The sequence below is a fragment of the Gossypium hirsutum genome, chromosome D11 (genome assembly GCF_007990345.1).
Source record: "Gossypium hirsutum isolate 1008001.06 chromosome D11, Gossypium_hirsutum_v2.1, whole genome shotgun sequence".
Taxonomy (NCBI): Eukaryota; Viridiplantae; Streptophyta; class Magnoliopsida; order Malvales; family Malvaceae; genus Gossypium; species Gossypium hirsutum.
The window spans coordinates 70,577,297-70,602,212 of NC_053447.1; the positions used below are offsets into that span (position 1 = coordinate 70,577,297).

At 33.5% G+C, this 24,916-nt stretch overlaps 6 protein-coding genes across 9 annotated transcripts; 2 read left to right on the forward strand and 4 right to left on the reverse strand.

The window, feature by feature from the left end:
• The first annotated feature begins 4,672 nt into the window (after positions 1-4,672).
• On the forward strand, positions 4,673-7,410 carry LOC107925805 (putative disease resistance RPP13-like protein 1). Its single transcript, XM_041104473.1, has 3 exons — positions 4,673-5,535; positions 6,007-7,128; positions 7,401-7,410. Exons 1-3 carry the CDS (start codon positions 4,724-4,726, stop codon positions 7,408-7,410), a joined length of 1,944 nt encoding a protein of 647 aa, XP_040960407.1. The 5' UTR covers positions 4,673-4,723.
• A 90-nt stretch (positions 7,411-7,500) lies between these two features.
• Positions 7,501-12,713, reverse strand: LOC107925866 (AP2-like ethylene-responsive transcription factor At1g16060). The gene is made up of 9 exons (XM_041105140.1): positions 12,318-12,713; positions 11,984-12,067; positions 11,153-11,217; positions 10,585-10,593; positions 10,387-10,475; positions 9,746-9,819; positions 9,540-9,590; positions 9,230-9,306; positions 7,501-8,515 (listed from the first exon to the last, which is right to left on the reverse strand). Exons 1-9 carry the CDS (start codon positions 12,689-12,691, stop codon positions 7,710-7,712), a joined length of 1,629 nt encoding a protein of 542 aa, XP_040961074.1. The 5' UTR covers positions 12,692-12,713; the 3' UTR covers positions 7,501-7,709.
• A 4,347-nt stretch (positions 12,714-17,060) lies between these two features.
• On the forward strand, positions 17,061-17,984 carry LOC107925855 (protein DOG1-like 3). The gene has a single exon (XM_016856586.2). The coding sequence runs from the start codon at positions 17,163-17,165 to the stop codon at positions 17,982-17,984; it is 822 nt and encodes a 273-aa protein (XP_016712075.2). The 5' UTR covers positions 17,061-17,162.
• A 1,279-nt stretch (positions 17,985-19,263) lies between these two features.
• LOC107925912 (zinc finger A20 and AN1 domain-containing stress-associated protein 8) lies at positions 19,264-21,529 on the reverse strand. 4 transcript variants are annotated; one of them, XM_016856666.2, is made up of 3 exons: positions 21,355-21,529; positions 21,150-21,200; positions 19,264-20,041 (listed from the first exon to the last, which is right to left on the reverse strand). In XM_016856666.2, exon 3 carries the CDS (start codon positions 20,026-20,028, stop codon positions 19,510-19,512), a length of 519 nt encoding a protein of 172 aa, XP_016712155.1. In that variant the 5' UTR covers positions 20,029-20,041; positions 21,150-21,200; positions 21,355-21,529; the 3' UTR covers positions 19,264-19,509. The 4 variants fall into 4 exon arrangements, with proteins under 4 accessions (XP_016712155.1, XP_040961075.1, XP_016712156.1 ...); XM_041105141.1 differs by having other exon boundaries at positions 19,264-20,052; positions 21,355-21,512; XM_016856667.2 differs by lacking the exon at positions 21,150-21,200 and having other exon boundaries at positions 21,355-21,511.
• A 377-nt stretch (positions 21,530-21,906) lies between these two features.
• Positions 21,907-22,433, reverse strand: LOC107925853 (arabinogalactan protein 23). Its single transcript, XM_016856583.2, has one exon. The coding sequence runs from the start codon at positions 22,317-22,319 to the stop codon at positions 22,083-22,085; it is 237 nt and encodes a 78-aa protein (XP_016712072.1). The 5' UTR covers positions 22,320-22,433; the 3' UTR covers positions 21,907-22,082.
• A 1,589-nt stretch (positions 22,434-24,022) lies between these two features.
• On the reverse strand, positions 24,023-24,435 carry LOC107925757 (arabinogalactan protein 23). The gene has a single exon (XM_016856481.2). It carries the CDS (start codon positions 24,327-24,329, stop codon positions 24,096-24,098), a length of 234 nt encoding a protein of 77 aa, XP_016711970.1. The 5' UTR covers positions 24,330-24,435; the 3' UTR covers positions 24,023-24,095.
• Between the last annotated feature and the right edge of the window lie 481 nt (positions 24,436-24,916).

Sequence of the window (24,916 nt, forward strand, 5' to 3'; positions counted from 1 at the left end):
TCATCAAGCTTTTCACCAGCTGCACCTCAAGTCTTCAATGGAGAAGGCTATCACATATGGGTGGTCAAAATGAAGACCTACGTGCAGGCTTTCGATCTGTGGGAGGTGGTCAACTCTGATGTTGAACCAGAGCCACTTAGAGCTAATCCAACAGTGGCTCAGATCAGGCAGCATGCTGATGAAAGGACCAAGAGGCACAAGGCTATGTCTTGCATCCAAAACTCAGTGTCTGATGTGATTTTCACAAGGATTATGGCCTGTGAATCACCAAAACAGGCCTGTGACAAGTTGCAGGAAGAGTTTTAAGGGACAGAGAGGACAAGGCAGCAACAGTTGTTAAACTTGAGGAGAGATTTCGAGAATTTGAAGATGAAGGAAGAAGAAACTGTCAAGCAATATTCTGACAGGATTATGGCTGTGGTTAACAGCATCAGGCTCATTGGAGAGCAGTTCAATGAAGCTAGGATAGTGGAGAAGGTTATAGCAACTCTGCCTGAGAGGTATGAGGCAAAAATCTCATCTCTCGAGGACTCAAGGGACCTGTCCACCATCTCCCTGACAGAGTTGATCAATGCTCTATATGCTCAAGAGCAGAGGAGAGCAAGCAGACTGGAGGAGCACCAAGAAGGTGCCTTTCAGGCAAGAACAAATACTGCCTACAAAGGCAAGAAGGCCTGGAGAGACAAGCCAAAGAATGATGCTGCAAGGAAAGAAGGTCAGACTTGCAAGCACTGCAGAAAGGCTAGTCATTCAGAAGAAAAATGCTGGTTCAATCCAGATGCTGTGTGTCAGCATTGTAAGAAGAAGGGTCATGTTGAGAGAGTCTGTAAGAGCAAGGCCAAATCAAGGCACAATCAGTCTCAACAGATGAAAGCTGAGGCTCGAGTAGCTAAGGAGGACAGTGACTAAGAGGAGCAAGTTTTTGCTGTGTCATGCTCAGCTGCTCAGGAAAGGTCCTCATCTGGTTGGCTCCTAGACAGTGGATGCACCAACCACATGACACCTGATGCTGCAATCTTCAAGTCTTTAGACAGAAGCTGCAGAACTAAAGTCAAGATAGGAAATGGTCATTTTATTCAAGCTGAAGGCAAGGGTGATGTGCTGATATGCACCCTTACAGGTACCAAAGTGATTTCAAATGTGCTGTTGGTGCCTGAAATTGACAGAAACCTGCTCAGCATAGCTCAGTTGCTGGAAAAAGGTTATTCAGTTGTGTTTAAAGACCACTAGTGCCAAATCAGTGATCCAAGTGGATCCAAACTGATGGCAGTCCCCATGGCTGATAAGAGCTTTGTGGTTGACTGGACAAAGAAGTCAGACATTGCCTACACAGCCACTTCAGATGAATCCAAGCTGTGGCATCAAAGATTGGGACATGCCAACTTCATATCGATGGCCCGAATGATCAGAGAAAACCTGGCTGAAAACTTCATCAACTCAGTGGACCATGATGATGTATGTGAAGTATGTCAGCTAGGAAAGCAGGCCAGACTCCCATTTCCCTCGAATCAAGCCTGGAGAGCCTCTGAAAAACTCCAACTGGTGCATACTGATGTGTGTGGCCCTATGAAGACTGAGTCATTAAGTGGAAACAGGTATTTCATATTGTTCATTGATGATTTCTCGAGATATTGCTGGATTTACTTCTTAAAACAGAAATCAGAGGTGGCCACTGTGTTTTGGAAGTTCAAAACTGCTGCTGAGACTGAAACAGGCTGCAAGGTGAAGACCATAAAGTCTGATAATGGGACTGAGTACACCTCAGCTCAGTTCCAAGCCTTCTGTGATAAGGCAAGCATCAAACATCAACTTACCAACACATATACACCTCAGCAGAATGGGGTAAGTGAAAGGAAGAATAGGAGTTTGATGGATATGGCCAGGTGCTTGATGATTCAGAAGAATCTGCCTAAAGCACTATGGGCAGAAGCAGTTAACACTGCAACATACATTCAAAATAGACTTCCAACCAAGGCTTTGGATCAAAAGACCCCATTCGAGGCCTGGTTTAGCTTCAAGCCATCACTGGCTCATCTGAAGGTCTTTGGATGCATCTGTTATGCACATGTACCTGCTGTTAAAAGGGACAAATTGTCTGAAAGGGCTCGACCTGGTGTTTTGGTGGGCTATAGCACTGTTAAGAAGGGCTATAGGATTTTAGATCCTTCAACAAACAAAGTGTCAGTAAGTAGGGATGTGGTATTTGATGAGAGGTCATGTTGGAACTGGGAAAGACATGAACCTGAAGAAGTTTCTGAAGAACTTGCAGCAGACCAAGCTGAGCCAGACCAAAATGTCCCTGAAATGGATATTGATGATGAACCAGTCAGAGGAACAAGGCCATTGGCTGAAATTTATGAAAGGGCTCATGTAGCCATAGCTGAACCAAGCAACTTTGAAGAGGCTGAGGCTCAGCAAGGGTGGAAGCAGGCAATGGCTGAGGAGATCAGCATGATTGAGAAAAACCAGACCTGGGAATTGGTTGAAAGGCCAGTCAAAAGGAAGGTGATTGGGGTGAAAAGGGTGTACAAAGCCAAGCAGAATGCTGATGGTACCTTGAACAAGCTGGAAACAAGGCTAGTTGTCAAGGGGTTCAGTCAGAGGTATGGCTTGGACTACCTGGAGACCTTTGCACCAGTGGCCAGACTCGACACCATCAGACTGCTGATTGCCTTAGCAGCACAGCTCGAATGGAAGATCCATCAACTTGATGTGAAATCAGCCTTTCTGAATAGTTTCTTAGATGAAGACATCTATGTTGAACAACCACAAGGGTTTGAAATAGCTGGCAGAGAGCATATGGTCTACAAACTGAAGAAGGCCCTATATGGATTAAAACAGGCTCCAAGGGCTTGGTATAGCAGAATCGATGGCTACTTGACTGATCTGGGATTCGATCGAAGCAAGAGTGAGCCAACACTGTATGTCAAGAAACAAGGGACACAAATACAACTCATTGTGTCCCTGTATGTTGATGATCTTCTGGTGACAGGAGGAGATCGAGTAGTGCTAGCTGATTTCAAGACCAAGATGCAGGAAGTGTTTGAAATGTCTGATCTTGGGGAGATGTCATACTTTCTTGGAATGGAAGTGTCTCAAGTACAGAATGAGATATTTCTAAGCCAGAGAAGCTTTGCCACAAAGATTCTGACCAAGTTCTCCATGCAAAACAGCAAGGCAACTAAAACACCTGTTGCTGTTGGAGAAAAACTATCGAGCCAAGGTGATTTTAAGAAAGTTTGTGAAACAACCTACAGGAGTCTAGTTGGTTGCTTGCTATACTTGACTGCCACTAGACCAGACATCATGTATGCTGTAGGATTGCTCTCAAGGTTCTTGCATTGCTACAATGAGAAGCATTTCCAAGCTGCAAAGAGAGTGCTGAGATATGTCAAAGGCACTTTAAACTATGGTTTGAAGTACAGCAAAGAAGGAAATTTGAAGCTGGTTGGCTACACTGATAGTGACTGGGCTGGCTCGATAGATGACATGAAAAGCACCTCAGGGTATGCTTTTAACCTTGGTTCAGCCATGTTTTGCTAGAGCTCAAAGAAGCAAAGTCTAGTAGCTCAATCTACTGCTGAAGCAGAGTATGTGGCAACAGCAAGTGCTGTCAACCAAGTCATATGGCTAAGGAAAATATTGGCTGACTTGAATGTGCATCAAGAGGAAGCTACTGAGATCTTCTGTGACAACCAATCTGCAGTAGCAATTGCTAAAAATCCAGTGTTCCATGGAAGAACAAAACATTTCAGCATCAAGTTGCATGTTGTTCGAGAAATGGAGTAAGCTTAGGAAGTAAAGCTGATCCACTGTAATTCAGAGGATCAACTTGCAGACATTTTAACCAAAGCCCTTAGTGTCACAAGGTTCGAATGTCTAAGAAAGAAGCTAGGTGTTTGCTCTATGCAAACCAAGGAGGAGTGATGAAGTTGGTTCAGCATGCAGCAAACTCGACAGCATGCAGGCCATGAAGACCAAGTCATGCAGGAGCTGCTGATGCAAGCTTATTTTGTTTATTTTGTAATTCCTAGTCAATGAAATGTAATCTTAGTTCATTTCTAACTAAGTTAGATTGTTGACTGATGTAATTAGCTTATGTATGAGCTGTAAACACAACTTTGTGTAAGTTTACAAGCCAAAATTTCAAGTTTCCATGTCATTAGTGGAGGTAGGTGATGTTTAGGTAATTACTTACTGTTTTTGACAAGCTTAGTGCCTGTTTTATGTATTGGCATTGTGCCATTATGCATTTTATGAATGAAGTTCAGTTTGTTCATCAATTTCTCTCTTCATTTTTCTTAGCTTTTCTTCCTTTCTCTTGCTCGAATTCTCTTGTTTGCTCAGCAAGTCTCGAGACTTGCTTAACAAGTCTGCACTGAATCTGTTAGTTTCAGTTACAGCACCAACAGAAACTCATTCCTACCTGCTTACTGGTACTAGTTTCACTCCCACTTCTCTTCTGTTTAAGAATTCCATGATTCCCAAGGTCAAAAAGATCACTGATAGACTGAATAGTTTGACTACTCGAAGGAGTTGTTTGGGGTTAAGTGAGATATTGTCTCAAGCTCCAACCTCCAAGGGAAAGCAGCCCAGGCTGCAGCCAACTTTCGTAATGGATGAAGCTGTGGAGTATTTTGGTAGACACAAGGAGAAGCAAGAAATGATTGAGTTGCTCAAAGGTAATAACTCCAATGGAGTTTCAGTCCTTTCCATCGTCGGCATGGGAGGGATGGGTAAAACAACTCTTGCTCAGCTTGTTTACAATGACGCCACCATCAACGAGTCTTTTGATCTCAAGGCTTGGGTATGTGTTTCTGATTACTTTGATGCAATTGCTATAACAAAGGCAATTTTACAGTCCATCACTTCTGAGTCATGTGATTACAGTAACTTGGATTTACTTCAAGTTAAGTTGAAGGAGAAGTTGTCTGGGAAAAGATTCTTGCTTGTTTTAGATGACATTTGGAACGAGAATTATAATGATTGGACCATCTTACGGTCTCCGTTTGGAGCAGGGACCCATATCATTGTAACCACTCGTCTTCAAATTGTTTCATCTATTGTGGATCCGCTCAAAGCTTTTCATTTGGATAAACTATCGGATGATGATTGTTTATCCATATTTACACAGCATGCATTAAAAGCAAGAAATTTCGATGGACATCTCCAGTTTAAAGAAATTGGAGAGAAAATTGTTAGAAGGTGCAATGGCTTACCTTTGGCTGCAAAAGCCATTGGAAGCTTGCTTCGCACTGTTACGTATCATGGAAAATGGGAAAGAATATGTGAGAGTGAGATATGGAACTTACCAGAAGAGCAGTGTGGCATAATTCCAGCTTTGCGATTAAGCTACCATCATCTTCCGTCATACTTGAAACGATGTTTTGCATATTGCTCCATACTTCCTAAAGATTATGAATTTGTGGAAGAAGAAATTATCTTGTTATGGAGAGCAGAAGGTCTCTTGCAACAACAGGCTATGCCTCAAATTAAAGATCTCAGAAATCAATATTTTCAAGATCTAGTGTCCAGGTCATTTTTTCAGACATCCGGTAAAGATAAGTCCCGATTCATTTTTCAAATCCTACTAACTATGATATCAAGTTACATATCAACTTGTTTCATTTACAAAAAAGATTACAAAATAACCAAACAAAAGAGCTGCTTCTGGTCCTGCTCGAATGCTGGTCTGCTATGTTGGTCAGCATCATGGTTGACTGTTGCATTACAGTCCATGCTCAACAGTACTTTTCTAGCTTTACGGTCGTCATGTTTTTTGGGGTCTTATTTAATTAATGCTGTTTTGGTTGATTTGTTGCCAAGACTCGGCTGCTTAAGGGTTCTTTCTTTGAGTGGGTGTTGGATCACTGAGTTGCCTGATGGTTTTGAAAATTTAAAACATCTTCGCTACTTAAATTTTTCTTACTCCAGCATCGAATGTCTACCTAATTCTTTGTGTACTCTCTACAATTTGGAAACTTTATTATTAAAAATGTGTTCCAGGCTTCATAAGTTACCCTCAAAGATGGAAAATCTTGTTAACTTGCAATATCTTGATATCAGAGATACGTACTTAGTACACGAGATGCCTTTTGGAATAGATAAGCTAACCAATCTTCAAAGGTTATTTGATTTTATCATAGGGGAAGGTGATGGACATCGTATGAGAGAATTGAAATATTTGTCAAACCTCAAAGGTGATTTTTGTCTTTCTTGGTTGGACAATGTTAATTGTCAAGATGCAAGGGAAGCCAAGTTAAATGAGAAGCTGGGGATTGATCGATTGGCATTGCATTGGAGTATAAACTTGAAGAAAGATACAAGGAATAAAGAAGTTGAAGAATGCGTGTTGGACTCTCTTCGTCCTCCAAAAAAGCTTGAGCATCTCGTCATTCAGAATTATGGTGGTGCGAAATTCTCTACTTGGATAGCAGATTCTTCCTTCAAAAATCTGTTGTCATTGGAGCTTCACAGCTGTGAAAATGGCAAATCCCTCCCATCGATTGCAAGGTTACCATTGTTAAAAAACCTTTCAATTTGTTTTTTGCATGAGGTACATAAGATTGGTGTTGAGTTGTTCGGAGTAAATCAATCGAATGCATTTGCATCATTAGAGACTCTACGTTTTGAGAATGTGAGAAACTGGAAGGAGTGGGACCCATGTGAAGATGATGAGCAAGCTTCGAAATTCCCTAACCTTCTTGAGCTTTCAATCATAGGATGTCCTCAATTGTTGGGAAGGTTGCCAACCCTTCAATCCTTGCAGAAACTTGAAATCGATGCGTGTAGAAGGTTGGTAGTTTCAATTTCAAGCTTTTCGTCTCTACGTGAATTGAGCATTGACTGGTGTGAAGAATTGGTGGATGGAGGCTCTTCTTCTGCAGAGGAGGTTACCTCTTTGAAATATGTGTCTCTTAAAAACATTTCAAAGTTTGATATTTCAGCAGAGAAGGAAACGTTAGACATCTCTGGTTGGAATGAGTTGGAATCTTTATCGCAAAATGGGTTAGGATTAGTTGGGCATCGTTTCAATAAAATTACAGATTGTCCTCAATTGGTCTCTTTGGAAACAGAGGAGATATTGCAACTTGACAAGACTCCAGTTGTTGAATCTCTGGAAATAAGGTATTGTGAAAGGTTCAATAGACTACCAGAAATCTTACATGCTTTCCCATTCATTACAAGAATAAAACTTGAAAAGTGTCCAGGCTTGGTTTGTTTTGCAAAGAGGAACATAGTTTTTGGTATCCATCTCTATTTTACTTGTAATAATACCTTAGTCCAATTGCAATTTACCATATATCTAGATTTATATCTTTATCAACCAAAATGAACAAACTTTTAGAGTCGTTGGAATGATAAATACTAATACTTTCCTCCATTTTTGTATGCTGAAGCTCAACTTAAAATTTGAGAATTGTATAATTATTTCATGAAATGACATTACCCAAGACAGACTTCAGCCATGATGAAAGGTTCAAAAAGCATGTTCTCATAGATGAGTTCATTTCTTTTATTTTAAGCTTTAACCATGCAATTATTTGGCACGGCAATTGTATGAGAAAAAACTCAGCAGTTATTTGAATTCCATTGTTAGGTTCAACCATACCATAAACATTACCAGATTTACAAGCACAATGGTCCAAGTTCATTAAGTAGCTCAAAGCACCTTGAAAGATTGTCCATTTCACTGTCTTCACACAAATTCACCCCATTTTCTTGGACTGGGTTTTCCACCATGGCTGCTCCATTGTCTGAAAATTTATCACTTCCATGGAACCTCCATTAGCATTATTCTCAATCTCCAATGAACTTGGAACACCCTGGAGAACCCCATTCCATGAAACATCTCCATTGTAGCATCCACTCGATGGATTGACAGGTATGGGATTTGTCTGAAAATTATTAGGATCTTGGTTGGCAACAACATCCTCGATCTGGTTCATGTTAAAACAATCTTGTCCCTCAAGACCTAACAGACTCTGAAAGTTGTCAAAATTTGTCTGAAAATCATCAGTTTCAACATCCCCATTACCTGGAAAAGATATTCCTCCATTGAAGATCCCAGAAGAATTTCCCTGGAACTCAACTGGGTTTTGGCAACCATTAATAACAGGGAAAAAGCTTGAATTTTGATGCTGGCTATTATTATCCATGCCTGATAAGTCCATTGGGAATCCAACAGGTTCCATTGCTTGAATCCCATTGAAATCAATGTTCATATCATTTCCAAAGCTGTTGAATCCTTGAGCAATTTCAGGGTTGGCTGAACCATCATCATCTTCAAAACAAGCAAATGAGGTTTTCCCAATGAGATTCTTTTTCTTTCTAATGACATCTTCCATTGAAGACTTCATCAAAAGCTTGGAAGCTCCTTTTCCAATGGGTAGCTTTGAGCTTTGAAGAATATTCATCAAATCATATTCAAAGATATCAAAGTTGGTGATGGCGTTTGCACCTTTCAGCCTAATGGCTGCTACATCATAAGCCCTTGCTGCTTCCTCTTCAGTATCTGGTTTTGGTTAAATCAAAGCAGCTTAGTTCCACAATTGTTGAATGGAATCATACATACATACATACATACATACATACATACATACATACATACATACACTGTTAATTATTTTAATAGAAATATATACTGTTAATTTTAGTTTTATTATTCTCATGAATTTCTTAGTAGTGTAAGACTTGATTGTAATTAATAAATTTGGGATGACACTATTTTAATAAATCTTATAAATGAAGACAAAACAACCTATTATGTATACTTTTCATTTGGGTAAATCGAGTTGATTTTGAAGTGGGTCAATTTAGGTTGGATTTATTCAGGTTTTAAAATTTTTAAATCACTTGAATTTAAGGTTATTACTGTTTATGTCAATTTTGAATTCAAGTTGTTTCATGTTTAAGCTATTTTGGGTTAGGGATATTTGAGTTTGTCGTTCAAGTTTTTCAAATAGAATCATCTCAAATTCATATCATTTTGAGTTTGAATCATTTCGAGTACCAGCCATTTTCGAATTTGGAACAAAATTAACATATCAACATAATAGAACCTAAGCTCTAATATCATGTAAACCTGTATCATAAAACTAATTGCTTTGGTATAGAGTCCCAACTTGAATATTAATATCCTTAATAATTCAAGATTTAACTCAAATTAATTAATTCCTTATATGCATATAGAGAGAGAGGAAATAATTAGGCTTGAATTAGTACTTACCAAATGTTCCTAAGTAAATTCCTTTCATCTCTTTCCCTTTTCCAATTCTTGCTTGCCATTTCTTGAAATCTGAGTTCCTACTCCATTATTTATCATTACATGGTATCAAAATAGAATTAGTGATACATATATACATTCATAAATTTAAGAGTTTAAACGAACCGGTGAAACTTATCAATTAGGTTCTAACGAGACATCATAGCTTTCATTATCTCAACTTACCATTTCAATCAAAACTACCATTAATTCTTATATCAATTTTTTTAATAAATTTATTACATAATATTTTATATATATACATATAAATTACCTAGAGACTCCACGATAGTTTGAAGCACCCTTTGAAAAGCCTTTACTTTTTCTGAAATTTTATGAAATTTTAAATCATGAAACGAAAACAATTAATAATTTTAAAGTATCACAATGAGAAAAAAAAGAGTAAAATGTACCTGAAAAATACCAAAAAAAAATCACAATGAGCAATTTGATTAATTCTTAAGTAAATATTAAGCTTACCTTCTTAAGTAGTGAAGATATTCACTTTTTGAATAAGATTTCATTTCTTCCAATTCCTTCTCATAGTTACTTATCTAGAAAGATACATAAAGAATATTTAGCTGCAAATTAACCTTTCATTCATTCATATAATTTTATATGAGGTTAATTATAGCAGACATCCTCAAATAAAACCTAAACTTTAAATTTAAAGTATTAATATCATGTTAATCAAGTCATTACATCAGCTTAGTTATTGGCTTAGGTGTTAAATGCCTACTCAAATATGACGTAGAGCATATTTAAAAACACGTAAGTTAAATTGTAAACACACATGCACCTATTGCATGGACAATTTGAATCTACCATATTAAAAATAACCCTTCTAAATTTAATTAATTATCAACAGATTCAAACATCATTAAGTATCACTAAATAAATTTAATTAAAGTGTTTTAAATATGCTCGACCTCAAATTTGAACCAATATTTATCCTTTAATTTGTCGGTTAAGTTAATAAAAAGACGTGTTTAATAAAATATTTATACTTTAAAGACTTGATTAAAATGTTTTTTTTACTTTAAAGACCAATTTAAAATCTAAAATATAAAACAGACATTTGATGCAATTAACCATATATATCATGTTAAAGGAAGCATTACTGGGAAATTTAATGGTGCAGCTTCACCCCATAATTTCAGAGCAGCTATATCATAAGCCCTTGCTGCAGATTCTTCGTCATCATATCCACCTGTTACACCAAATAAAGTTTCATAAAAGCAAATCATAAGCTCTTTATGGTTTTCTGTAACATTAGTTAAATTAGTTTGAAGGGGGGCATTGAACGATTCATCACTCACCTATGTAAACTGCAAGCATTGAAGAAAAAAATTAAAAAAAGAAACAGAAGGGTTAGTGATGAAAAGATGATGATAACCAAGAAAAACTAGGTAAAAACACCTATTCGGTCTCTCAAAAAATAAATTTAGAGTAATTTAATTATTGTCAATTTCGAAAGTGAGCAACTAAGAATAATTAATCACAACATTAATGTTTTCCATCAATTGTACATAATTTTGATAATAAATTTGGACCTCGATGTTTATATATTCTACGTAAATGTTGATAGAATGTGTAAATGTTTCATGCTAAATTTGTTAAATCAATATAAAATTGACAGAATGTATAAATTTTTAGGGCTAAATTTTTATTATACTAATAAAAAATGTACAATTGATGGAAAAACATTAACGTTGCGATTAATTGTCTTTAGTTGTTCAATTTCTAAATTGAAGGGATTAGATTACTCTAATTTTTTAGAGATACCAATTTTCTCATTATTGAAATCGAGAAGGATCAGAGAGTTCTTATTACCAAAATAAGAAGAAGTAAAAAATGTAGAAATGCAAAACAAAAAAACTAAGATACCTGTCCTTGATTTTTGTCCCTGGTCGCTATTATCCCACAAAAATGCCTCATATCGACAAGTGTATCTACATCAAATTCGATTTCATTTATAAAACACCATGCATTACTTGCATGATAGGAAGCATTGATACATATATGTGATACGAATACAATACAATATAGATATGGTAATACAAAATTTCTATAAAAGTAAAATTAAAAAAGAAATACATATTCGTAAAATTAATCGTATCCAAACATTTCTTAATAATATTTTAAATTTTTTATATTATTTAGAGGACGAATCCAAAGGAGCAGGCAAGGGTGACTCCAGTCAGGTAAAATGGGTATATTTCAATTTTAGACCCTCTTATTGTTAAGTAATACAATTTAATCTTTTTTATAAAATTTTTAAATTTATTGAGTTTTTTTGTGTGAATATCCTTCAAAACGGTTAAATTCTCTATTTACATGATACAATTATTGTTCAGGGATGTGACGTAGTAGGTAGGTCCCCATGCATGCCAACATGTATTCTATTCAAGGATTAACACGGGTTTTCTATGTGTGGGTTCGCCTGCATGGTGGTAAAAGGACGTGAATACCTCACGTGCAAACTTAAAGTACGGACCACGTAATCTACAGGTCGAAACCCAATCAAGTAACCGAGTAGCGAATCGGTAATGACGAATTACCATAATAAAAGTTTAACCCCTAAACATTTAAATGTTTATCTTGCCCCAACTAAAATTTCTTGGCTTCCCCCCTTGACTGTTGATGTTTCATTTCCATACAAGTGTAATTAAAGTTCTTAATTAAGCTAAATAAAGATATGGGATTATAGGATGAGACCTGCTTACACCTCGGTAAATTGAGCTTGTCTCACCAAAAGTCCTCGGCTCCTGTCTTGCCTGACGCTTTCTCTTACAATTACTCCTATTTTCATTACTTCCACAAATGGTTCACATAACTTTTATTGCAAATGTAATAATGGCAATGCTAAAAAAAATATGGTTTCACAATAAAGTATGAAAAAAAGAGAATAAATTTTTTACAATTTAAAAGCCAACTTTTTAATAAAATAATTTTATTATTAAAATTCTTTTTGAAATTTAATGACAAAATCCGTCATCGACTGAATGTGACCTCAACTAAAAAAATTTAAAAGGAATGAATAATGTTATACCTTGCATCTTCAGCACCTTGTTCTTGCTTCTTTGAAGTACTTCTAGGCTTCCTTTTGGATTTTTCCTTGCTTGTTTCACCTTCACCATTTGCCTCCAAAGGGATCAAAGAGTCCATCATTTCTTGCATCACATTATAAGGCAACTCAGCGGGATTTTGTACTACAGATGTGGGATCTGGAATTTGGTTCCCGAAGCTATTTCCTTCACCATTAGGGCCATAATTTGGTTGTGACATATTTGGGGATACACCATTGTTTTGCAGGCATAAGTTATCTAAGCCACCATTGTCAATGGGTGCTATATTTACATCTTCAAGTGAAGGAACTAATTGAGGTGACCATGGAAAGGGTATTGGACTCAAGGGAAAATCCATGTTTTCATCAAAATTTGGTGAAATCATAGTAATAGGTGGGTAAATTGTCCTACAAAATATAAATAATCAGAGAGAAATTTATTAAAATATAAATATATTAGCATATAGGTGGACTTGTTTAACTTTCCAAATAGAATGTATCAAATATATATAATAATTATTTGATACATTGAGGTAGAGTTTTATCATGTTAGAGGAGAGTTACTCTGTCTATGCATATGTGTCGATGAGTGACGAAATTGTAAGAATTATTTAAGAAAACTGAATAAAAAATTGAAATGTCTATATAGACAAATACGGTGATTGTAGAGTACAATATCTGTTGAATAATTTTTCAATATTCTCCTAACAATGCCATTTCTATTTTATTTCATTTTTTTCTATATTTCCAAATAATTATTCTTTCTATGCAAATTAATATCTATACGTAATCTAGGATTTGCATTATATAGAAAAAAAAGAGTCAATTAAGTACAATTGAAAAATAAGATAATCTATCCACTTAATATATTAAAATAAATTTTAATAAAATGGTAAAAACAATAAAAAAAATTTAATAAAATCAAAGGATAATACGTGTCATTCGTTCGCATGTTATGAAGACTATCATCTAGAGATCGAATGTCAGAAAAATATAATAACGAACTATTTTATCCATATTCGTAAAACTGTTAGATTTCAATTTTCAAATCTCAAATTTTTTAACTCTAACTTATTATTTAAAAAATTTAGACTTAAAATGAAATAATTTTCATTTAAAGTGAGAACAACAACAAAGAAATCTAATAAAATCAAGTGACAATCAATATCCACAATTAACAAAATTGAAGCAACTTGGTCACGATTTTACCTAAAGTCATGATACAAACATATACACACACATCTATAGAATACAGTTGAAATCTCCCTCTTTTTCCCCATTGGTTAAGTATATAATATATTTTATCTATATCATATTTTCCCTAATCAAATTATGTGGAAGAATTCTTCATAGATTGGTGATTTTCACACAAATTTTTTTTAAAAAAAATATTAAAGAATGGGGCTTTGAGAAATAAAACAAGACATCTAAAGTTACCTGATTATATCTTGAATGGAGATAACTTCAAAATCCAAAAATTCCCAAATTGAAATAATCTTTTCCTTACAACATTTGAGAGCACAAAACAAGAACAAAAGAAAAGAACAGAAAAGAAAAAAAGGTAAAAGAGCACGTAATTTAGTGAGTGTGGGTGGGATTCCTTTTATTTGTCAACTTACGTTTCAGTTTAAGTCAAATTATGAATTACTATGTGTAAAAAAATAAATACAGTAAAAGTTAGACCAATCATTTTTTTATTGCACTTAATTTTTTTGTATTTTTTACCCAAAAAAGTTATTTAAATTTCTATTTGGGGTTAGTTTTTTTTAGGTATAAATATTTGGGGGGTTTGCTGACATCATTATGTAAAAATGTTGGCAATAAATGTATTGTGTTATCAGTTGCATGTTTACATTTGTATGCCATTGACAAAATTCCCTTGTTGGGGCATGTAAAAGTCATGTGGGTTATTTCATTCATATCATATTTTAGTAAGTTACTTATTTATATTCTATATTATATAAATTTTAGATTTTATGTTTTTTTAGCATTCCAGCTATTACATAATAATTAATCTAGAAATAGATAAAACGGTAAGGTCTTCATGCAGCACAATTAAAGCAAAATCAAGGGTTGAGACTAAGGTGAAATCCAATATACATTCCTTCCACAGCCTTTGCTAAACAATTAGCCAGCCTATTGCATTCACGATACACATGAGTTAAACTAGTATTCCAATCACATCTTAACAAATCTTGAATCACATTTATGTTTTATATTGTAGTTAGTGTTAAGATTCTTGTGAAAAGTTAAGTTGCACACACACAAAAAAAAAACAGTAACAGTTGAAAGAAGAAAATATTAATGATGTAGATTGAATTAAGAAAAAGTTTTATAGAGAAAAATTTTTAGAGATTTTTTTTACAACTTGACCCAAAAGTTTAGAGAAATGACAAAATTTCTCCACTAGTAATTTTTGTGAATTTTTTTTATTCGAAGTGAGCCCACACTAGGCAGACGTGAGCTTAAAGATAGCGGAGAAGACTACTCGATCGAAGCGTTCATCCTAGACAAATTGAAAAGGTACAATTTTGATCAAATGTATCACAACTAAGTTCTTGTTTTTGGAAAAAAAAATTAAATCTTTTATTTTTCCTCAAATCTATTTTCCGCTATATTTTTCAAACTCTATTTCCAACAAATAATATCCTTTAATGACAAAATAGGTAATCTTTCTAATTCATCATTTAACAAACAAACAAGCCTCTTTTATGTAGGCAATTGTAGACTTGTAATTCCTGCTAGAATGATCAACCTATGCCCTTCAAATGTCATCCAATTAAGCCTTCAAATAGGCCTGAAATAAGAAGAGATTTTTAGTACTTAAACCTCTTCAAAAACAGTACTTTTTTAAACATGGTAATTAGTGTTCAAAAATCTTCACCAATCATAACTCGATGAAAATCATTAAGAAGATATACTTAAACATCAATCAAAATGGTAATATAATTAATCTATAATATATATAAGTACAAATTTAAAAAAATTTGTGAACGGGTGAAAATTCCTTTTTCTTTTCTTCATATTACTAAATTCACATTTAAAAATAATAATTATGTTATTATTATCATTATTATTATTATTATTATTGGGTTACAAAATCATCATAAGCTTTAAGCATTTGGACTCCCTGCATAGGTCAAGCTTTGGGCTCTCCTTTTTTAATATTTTTCTACTATTTATTTAACTAATATGTAAATAATTTATATGTTTGTTTTTTATATATATATTTTTAAGGAAATTATTTGGTGTATTGCGAGTAGAGTGCAATTTTTAAACTTCACAAATTAGGAGAAAGAATTGACAAGTGTCTTATAAGGTATAGTCAAATATTTAAAAAAAACTCAAATCAATTTTTTAAGACTACTTGTGAAATAAATAAATAAAAATTCCTATCAATATAGTAAATACTCACTATTTTATTAATCCTTATTATAATAGATATTAATACTGAGCTCATATTGACTAATATTATTTTATGCCTCTTTCTTGTAGTGTGTGCTTATATCTATATTGTAATATGTATATTATTTTTATCCTTGATATTTATTTATAAAAATACCATAAAACAAAGCATGGGCCAAAATCCCCAAAAATGGACCAGGTTCTTTCAGACAGATTTGGTGGCGCAGGGGAATCAGATTGCAAGTTACAAGCTACAAGCTACAAGCAATTTGTTTCTTGTATTTTTCTGTCTACATGGCTCTTCAATGTAGTGAAGTTTTCAGTCAAGGCACATGTACACTTCCACCATTGCTGCCACCCAATGATATCTCCCATCTTTGTGCTTTCTTCTTTTCTTTATTCCTATCTAATAATTTGATGACAATGGCGAAACAAACAATGTTGGGTTACCTGCATCCGGTCTGATGTCTAGTTTCAAGACATTCGAATTTCAATGAGATTTTTCGGTCAATCTATCTATCAGTTTTGGTGTTAAATGCTTGCTTAAGATTTTTCTAAACAAGTATAGGTTAATATATATTTTTAAATGAAAAAAATTATATAAAATACGTTTTAGTGCACTCGAACCCATAGCTCTTTCTCAACCCATAAATAGGAGGATAAAATGTGTTTCGACGCTCTTGAACCCATGTCCTCCTACATTGGCAATAATGTCCATGTTAATCAAACTAAAACTCAATCAGCAAGATTTTGGGATTTTAAATTAGTATTTTAGGATTTAAGGCAAGAACAAAGACAATAGAGTAGGTAGGCCGGCCTTGGTCTCCCCAAAAATGATAGAGTTGTCATTAATATTTTAAATTTTTATGAAATTACACATTAGTATAATGATAAAATTGTCACTAGCGAAGTGAGGGGGCTGGCAGGGGTCCTGACCCCCCTAAAACAGAAAATTTTCTATTTAAATCATTTATAATTTATAAAATTTTAAATTAATAATAGTAAAATTACCCTTTAGTCTAAAAATAATATTTAAAAATCATAAAAATATAGATTATTGAAATGGTGAAATCGTATTTTTTACTATCGTAAAATATACAATTTAATTCTACCCAAAAAAAGCTTTTTTTTGACTCACTGAAAATTACACTGTAACCCCAATATTTGGCTTGGTGTTCAAAATTTAAAAATAAATTGTTGTTGTAATTAATTATATAAATTATAAATAAAATAATAAAACAGATTATTCATAGTTCCCGTGGGATTTTTCTTTTAAAATATATAAGATTTGTACAAGAATTTATTGCAAAGGACCTCATGACCTAGTCAGCCTATAAATTAAACCTTCGGGTACATTGAACCAGACCTCAAATCTTTATTTCCAAAAATATCAAACCCATATAGTCTTCCACAAATTTGGCACCCATGTCTATACTTCCAAGTAGTTCCGGTGCCAGTACCGGTACCAAACAGAAGTCGAACTCTGGACCTACAACATTTAAAACCTTCTTCGAATGTTGGCTAGTAGAACAAAACCAACACCTACAAGACCTAGTTGCCATATCCCAAACCAGAACAGAAGAGCAAAGCTGGTGTCCTGTCCAAAAGGTATTAGACCATTACGAGCACTATTACAAAGCCAAAGCCGAATGGAGTAAACAAGACGTATTGGCCATCTTATCACCTTCATCCTGGACCAGTACATTCGAAGCTGCTTTCCTTTGGATCGGTGGTTGGCGACCCACAATGGCTTTTCAGCTACTTTATTCAAAATCAGGGATTCAATTAGAAAACCAACTTTACCAACTCATCCATGGATTAGGTAAAGGTGATTTAGGTGACTTATCGCCGAGCCAAATCGTGAGAATCGATAAGTTGCAGGCAAAGACTGTTAAAGAAGAGAAAAACATAAGTGAGAAGCTGGCTAAACACGAAGGAACATTGGCTGATTCGTGTATGGTTAAGTTAACTCATATGGTATCTGAAATGATGAGGAGAGGAGATGGATATGAAGAAGGTGTTGGTGTTGAAGTTGAAGTTGAATTAGCTATGGAATTAAAGAAAGAAGGGTTGAAGGAGATGTTGCGAAGAGCTGATCATCTTAGGTTGAAGACATTGAAAGCTCTGATTGATATCATGACACCAAGTCAAGGCGTCCATTATTTGATTGCTGCTGCTGAACTCCATCTTAGGATTCATGAATGGGGTAAAGTGAGAGATGGTAAACGATTATCGAGTTTCACTTGACTTGATTCCAGAGTTAATTAAGACTTTTGTCACTATAGAACACCGAGGTTTTTTTTTTTTTTTCTGTTCTTATTTAGTTGTTTGGGTTTTTATGTTATAATATTATGTATTTAATTTTTATGTGATGTAAATTATATAATATGAATAAAATAATTAACTTTGTATGTATTAAAAAAAATTATTGTAATTTTATTGTTGGACATTTTTTTTTAGTTATCAAGTATCAAATTTCTAATAACGGTTAACTGTAAATGTTACAATATGTTTGCACTTTCATTCTGGTCATCTAATTTTTAAGATGTTTTCATTTTAGTTAGTTAAGGGTTAAATCTCTAATGATGGTTAACTATACACGCCACATCATGTTTATACTTTCATTTTGGTCACCCTACTTTTAGGTCACTTCCATTTTGGTCACCTAAAAAATAATTCTTTTTAGTATTGATTGGGATAAAAAAAATCAAGGATTAAAGTAAAAAGGTAATAGAACTAAAAAAAAATTACACGACAATTGTCAAATTGTACTTATTTATCTCATTGCCGAAAATTCTAAAGTTGGGTTTCAAAATATTATTTCTTACACATTAAGATTCAAAATTACCGGTAGCAAATTGATTGGTATTATTAATGGATAAAAAAATTTTCAACAATTTATTCAATTTATTTTGATGTTTTGAATTTAAATTTTCAATGTTAAAAAAATTAGAATTTTGACAGCTGGAAAAACAAATTCAATTTGACAATTTTGTGTATTATTTTAATTTCTACTATTTTTTAAATTTAATCCTTAAATTTTTTTATCCTAATCTATACTTAAAAAATTATCTTTTTGTTATCAAAATAAAAGTGTAAACATGATGTGAGATGTAAAATTAACCGTAATTAAAGATTTAACATTTAGGTAACTAAAATGAAAACACCCTATAAATTGAATAACCAAATTGCAAGAATTTCATCTTAAATGACCAAAATAAAACCCCCTAAAAATTAAAATGAATCAATCTCTTTGTGCATAAATTTGGATCAGCCCAAATCCATAAACACTCAAAACCTCCTGTATTCGTCGTCAGCATTCATCCTACACATGAATATAAAGAGATGACTTACAAAATCCGACCACCCATATATCTATTCGTATTTAACCATACCCATATTAGACACGTACCTCCGAATTCGAATGACATTTGCAATTCTCTTCATGCCCAAATTTATTTTCCCAAAGTGGACTTCAATAGTTTTCAAACTTAAAAGGCAACTTAAAAAGTAGAAAAAAAATGCATACCACAAAGAAGAAGCATTACAAGTTGATCATATCAATGTCCATCAAACAAGCACAAATAAAAACACTTACAAACAGGGGAAAATATAGACTTACAATGCAAATCATGTCCCTCCCTATGATGGACTCCCAACATTCCCTATGATGGACTCCCAACATTTAATATCAATCAAGGGGACACTTGATGAGACAAGTAACCAACTTACATAAACCATCCACATATCTTCATCTTGATCCGGGTTGTTCTCAGATTTTATCGAGCTTCTCTGCCCGAACAACTGGGTTGGCTTTAGCAATAGCATCGCGAGCAGCAGCTCGGTAATCGAAAGGGCAGTCATGTTTGTCGGAGTAACGATGAGCTGCACAGAAGAGGTTTCCACACCTGCAGTTAAATCCTGTCAGACCAACACGTTTACAGCATTTGGTACACCTGTTAGGACCCTCTTTCGTTTTCATCCCACATGAAGTCTTTCCGGATGGGTCAATGGGTAGCTCTGTTGAGACCATTTTGGTGTCGGCGTTTCCAGATTGTACATCCAAAGCAGTAGCCACGGCTGGTTCCTTACTGTTCCCAGTTGAGCTGCCATTCACGATGCTTCCGATTGATGATGCTGCAAGTTGCGCCTGTTCCTGCTTCAGGATCATTGCTTTGTGACACTTGGAGCACATATTCATGGTAGCTGCACTGCCGAAGAAGCCACAGTTGTTGATACAAAGAATGGGGCCTTCTGGGGCTTGGCACCCTGTCTCATCGTGAGACTCCATCTTCTCTAATCCCCTGCTAGGAAACTACCTTACTATGAGTAATCAGAAACAAAAGAGGAACTGAAAAGAAAAGAGTGAAAGGACCGAAACTGATTCAACTCTTCAAGGCATGCCAATTTATCTACCTAAAGGACACACATGCTAAGCATGTAATTATCCATCATGATTCATAAATCAACATAATATCAGTCACTGTGTATAAATATCATTGCTAATTGTAGGAATCATAGGTGATGCAGATAAATCGATTATATACAGTGGAGCTGTAGAGGCAAAACCTGACAATGATACCATACAATAGAAAAAAGAAAAGATGATGAAAAGGAACAGGTACAAGCAGCACACGAGGATGTGTGGAAATCAATGTCCCAAGAAGGTAAGGGAACGGGAATGAGAATGAACATCAAGAAGCAGCCAATACCAATAATACATACATATGTCTAATACATAGCATCCTTAAACCAGTTTAGCAGTATCACAGACTGGTATCATTGGGAAGACGGGTTTCCCATTGACCAAAAGTTCCAAACTGAACTCCCATAAACCATACACTCGCAACCATGTCCGTTGTATCTATTTTATACAGCGTACATGCTGAACAATCAGAGGATAGGATATGGATTTGCTACCGGTCTACCATCAAGTCGTAGAATAAAAGCATCTTTGCCATTGTTAAAAGGCAATAATTCACCAAGTAATGAAAATTAGTTATTTTAAAGCATAATTAATCTAGGACTCTGACCCTATTATCTTCCCTAGTAAAAATTTCTCAAATTTGTTTTCATTTTTATGGGTAATATTAGTCTCAGAAGTAAGCATAATTAAAAGATATCAAATGATCTTAATTGAAAATTAAAATTCTTAACAAGCTAAAACCAACAATAGCTAACAATTTTTTTTTTCACTTTAAAAATCAAAAAGAAGAAAAAAAAAGTTACGGGTTCAAAAAATTTAGCAAAAACCCTAAACACCCAATTGATCCAAGAAATTTCATAATACAAATCAATTATAATCAGCCCAAAAGAAACATAAATTATCAAAATAAAAAATATTCGGAGAATTAACCCTTTTTTTGAAAAAGAAGAAGAAGGAGAAAACACTTAATTAAGAAAACCCCTTACCTGAAATTCTAATCGGCCGATCTTGTCTAACAAAATCGAAAACAGTGATCTCTGTTTCATGAAAATTAAATAAAAAATTCAATTTTTAAGATAAAAATAAATAAATCATGCCTTTCTTCATATCTAATATCAACCAAACCACAAAAAAATCACAAAAAAAGACAAAAAAAAGTTAAGAAAATTAGGGAAAAAGAGAAACCCATACCTTAATCGAAGAGTTTTATGTATGATAATCGGAGAAATCCAGACGAGAAAGACGATCTTTGATCGTATGATTTTTCTTTTTGGATTTTTTTTTTATACTCTCTTTTTATTTTTCTTTTATTTATAATAATACAACTTTTTTCGCTGCCAACGATAGCTTTCCACTAAGTCATTGATGCCTGACTCACTGCCCTTGGAATCTTTTTTATTTACAGTTCTACCATTAAATTTTTTATATTACGTGGCTCTTTTTTATTAGGTTAGAAATTAATCCGGCCTCCAAATTGGTTCAATAATTGATTTAATTTTTAAAAAATAATTAAATAATAATATTTTATATTAATATTTATGTGTTTTTATAATTAATTTTTTTATAAAATTTATTCCTAAATCAAATATCTTTCTGAAAGAAAATCATTTTTTTCTTTTATTATTTTATATAATATTTAAATCTTGACAAAATAAATTAATTCCTTTAGATTTAAGTACATGATTATTACTTAAATTTCATTGATTTAATTAATTATCGAATATTTAAAAAAACTCAGAAATATATAAAAACAATTTCTCAAGCAAAATTTTAACAAGGAATTGAAAAAGAGCCCCAAAATGATTACATATATAAATATAACTTATATATATATAGTAACCAGTTTACAGTATAAATATAAAGCTCCATGTTCTTCATCTTCAACCTCCGATTATGCACTTCTTCATCCATTTATCAGCTTACTGGAGAATGTAAGAAAACAAAGAAACAAGGGAAGCCCCGACCAATGATCCAAGAACAGGCAAGGCAGCAGCAGCGACGCTGGAGTCTGGTCCAGGTGCTGGACCAGAATCAGGAGAGGAGATATGCTCAGCACCACCGGCGGAAGGTGAAGTAGCTGGTGCACTGGCGGCCATGACGGCGCTCATTGAGGCAGCGGCAACAATGATGGCGGTGGAGATCTTCTTCATGTCCATGGTGTTATGAAGGGATTATTAAACGTAAAGGAAATGAAAGAGACCTGCGTTTAATTACAGGTGAATGGGGTTTCCCCGGTGATTGTTGTTATTTGCTTTGTTATTGCAGGTCTGAAGAAAAAGGATGGTGGGGAAGGTGATTTTATAGGTGGAATTTCATGGCTATTTTTAGCGACGGCTCCGTTTTCGTCGGCGAAAATAGTTGCAAAATTTTGAATTTGTTTTTTTAAATGATTTGACCGGGTTTTTAGATGATAGGTTTTAAATAGAAAGGATATTTTTTATTTTTTTAATTTTAATTATTAAACTATAAAAATATTAAAATGTTTTTTATTCGAATTTTAATTTCCTTTTAATTATTAAATCATGTGTCTCATATATTTGATTTATTGATTTTTTAATAATATCATTTGAGAGCATAGTTTCTTAATCTCATTGAAATTTTTTTAATATTTAAAATTATTTTTTTATTTACTCTTAAAATTATATCTCTTTCCGAAGTAATATTTTTGGTTCGTTTTATATTTTTCTTTTCATCTATTTAATTTGTCGCATTTAGAACCAAATTTTAGCATTAAAAAAATTATAATTTAAGAGTTACAATTTTTTTCCTTTACAAAATCTCATTGAATTTTTTTAATATTTTTATTTACTCAGAAATTATATCTCGTACAAAATCCTCTTTTTGAAACAATACCAAAAATTATGAGAAAGTACCTTAAAATATGAGACAATACAAAAAATTATGAGGCAATACTAAAAAAATGAAGAAATACAAAAAAAATTATAAGAAAATACGAAAAAAAACATGAGATAGTACCAAAAAAATATGATGGGATACCAATTGTGGTTCGTCTTAGTAAATTTGTTTTATTTATTAAATTATTCATATTTTTTTCTTGCCAAAATTTTTCTGAAAATATGATAATTTAAAAGTTATCACTTCTTCGTTACAAAATCTCATTGAATTTTCTTAATATTTAAAAATAATATTCTTTTTACTCCAAATGTTTATCTCTTATCAAATCTTTATTTTGAAACTATACTACAAATTACGAGGGAATACCCAAAATTATGAGAATATACCAAGAGGAAATACAAAAAAGTTTAAGTTTTATCAAACACATTAATGTTTAAATTGTAGTTTGAATCGTTTGAGATGATAATTTTTTTGTAGTCCCTTAAAATTTTATAAACTGATAAAATTATACTTTAATCTCTCATAAAAAATAATTTAATTTTGATTCTCTAAATAAATATTTGGCATTAAACAAAAACAAAATAAAATTTTTATAATATAGGGATGATAGGATTTCAACCCATATCATTTGGGTGTTAAATGAAAGCTTTAATAATTGCTCGAAGCAAGTCTTAACCCTATTATTTGATTAATTTCAACATTAATTAACAAATAGACCAACAACATCTCGAACCAAACCCTAATACAATGTTATTCATCATGAGAGATTAGAGAGTCACACATATTCAATCACCAACTTAAGTGATTGTCTCCATTTAGAAGCAAAGAAAATAATAAGATGATGATTAGATTGTGGTCGCAGATACAATTGAGACCGTCATTGATATAATACATTTAATATATTAATTATATTTTCTTTTGTAGTTATTCGAATCTATTAATTATAATACATTTATTTGTGAATATTTTGCTCTCATAATTGTGAACACATAAACATGAAATATTCATCAAAGCTCCATTTTATTCATTTCCAATATTTTCAATATTCATCGCATGGTTTTCATACATTTAGATGATTACAGAAAGTAAGAAACGAAAGAAACAAGGGAAGCCCCAACCAAGGATCCAAGAACAGGCAAGGTGGCGGCAGCGACGCTGGAATCCGCTCCCGGTGCTGCAGCAGAAGCAGGAGAGGAGCTAGGGCCAGAACCACCTTCGGAAGGGGCAGGAGCTGGGACACCGGCGGCCATGACGGCGCTCATTGAGGCGGCAGCAACAATGATGGCGGTGGAGACCTTCTTCATGTCCATGGCGTAGAAAGGGATTATTAAACGCACCGGAAATGAATGAGACCTACTGGTGAATGGGGATCCGCCGGTGATTGTTATTATTTGCTTTGTTATTGTAGGCCTGAAGAAAAAGGGTGGTGGGGAAGGTGATTTTATAGGTGCAAATTCATGGCTATTTTTAGTAACGGTTTTAGTATTCGTTGGCAAAAATAAAGCTATTTTACGTGTTTGGTTTTGCATGGTTTGTGCAAAATTTTGAATACCATTTTAACGATTTAATAGGGTATTCTCTCTGATAAGAGATTTTAAATTTTAAAATTAATTATTAAATTATACCAATTAATTGTTTAAACTCAATATTAATTCAATTATAAATTTTTTATATAATTATAAAAAAATGATAAAGATTTATGATTTGGGTGTAAATTTTATGTAAATAATATTTATTAAAATTTATATATCTATAAAAAAATATTATATAAGAACTTTTTGGTTAAAATGGTAGAGCATGGGCATAGCCAGAGAGGGTTGGTCCCCTCACAATGGAAAATTTTCATCTAATTTTTTTAAATTTTAAAAAATTTAAATTATTAAAGATAAAATTATAC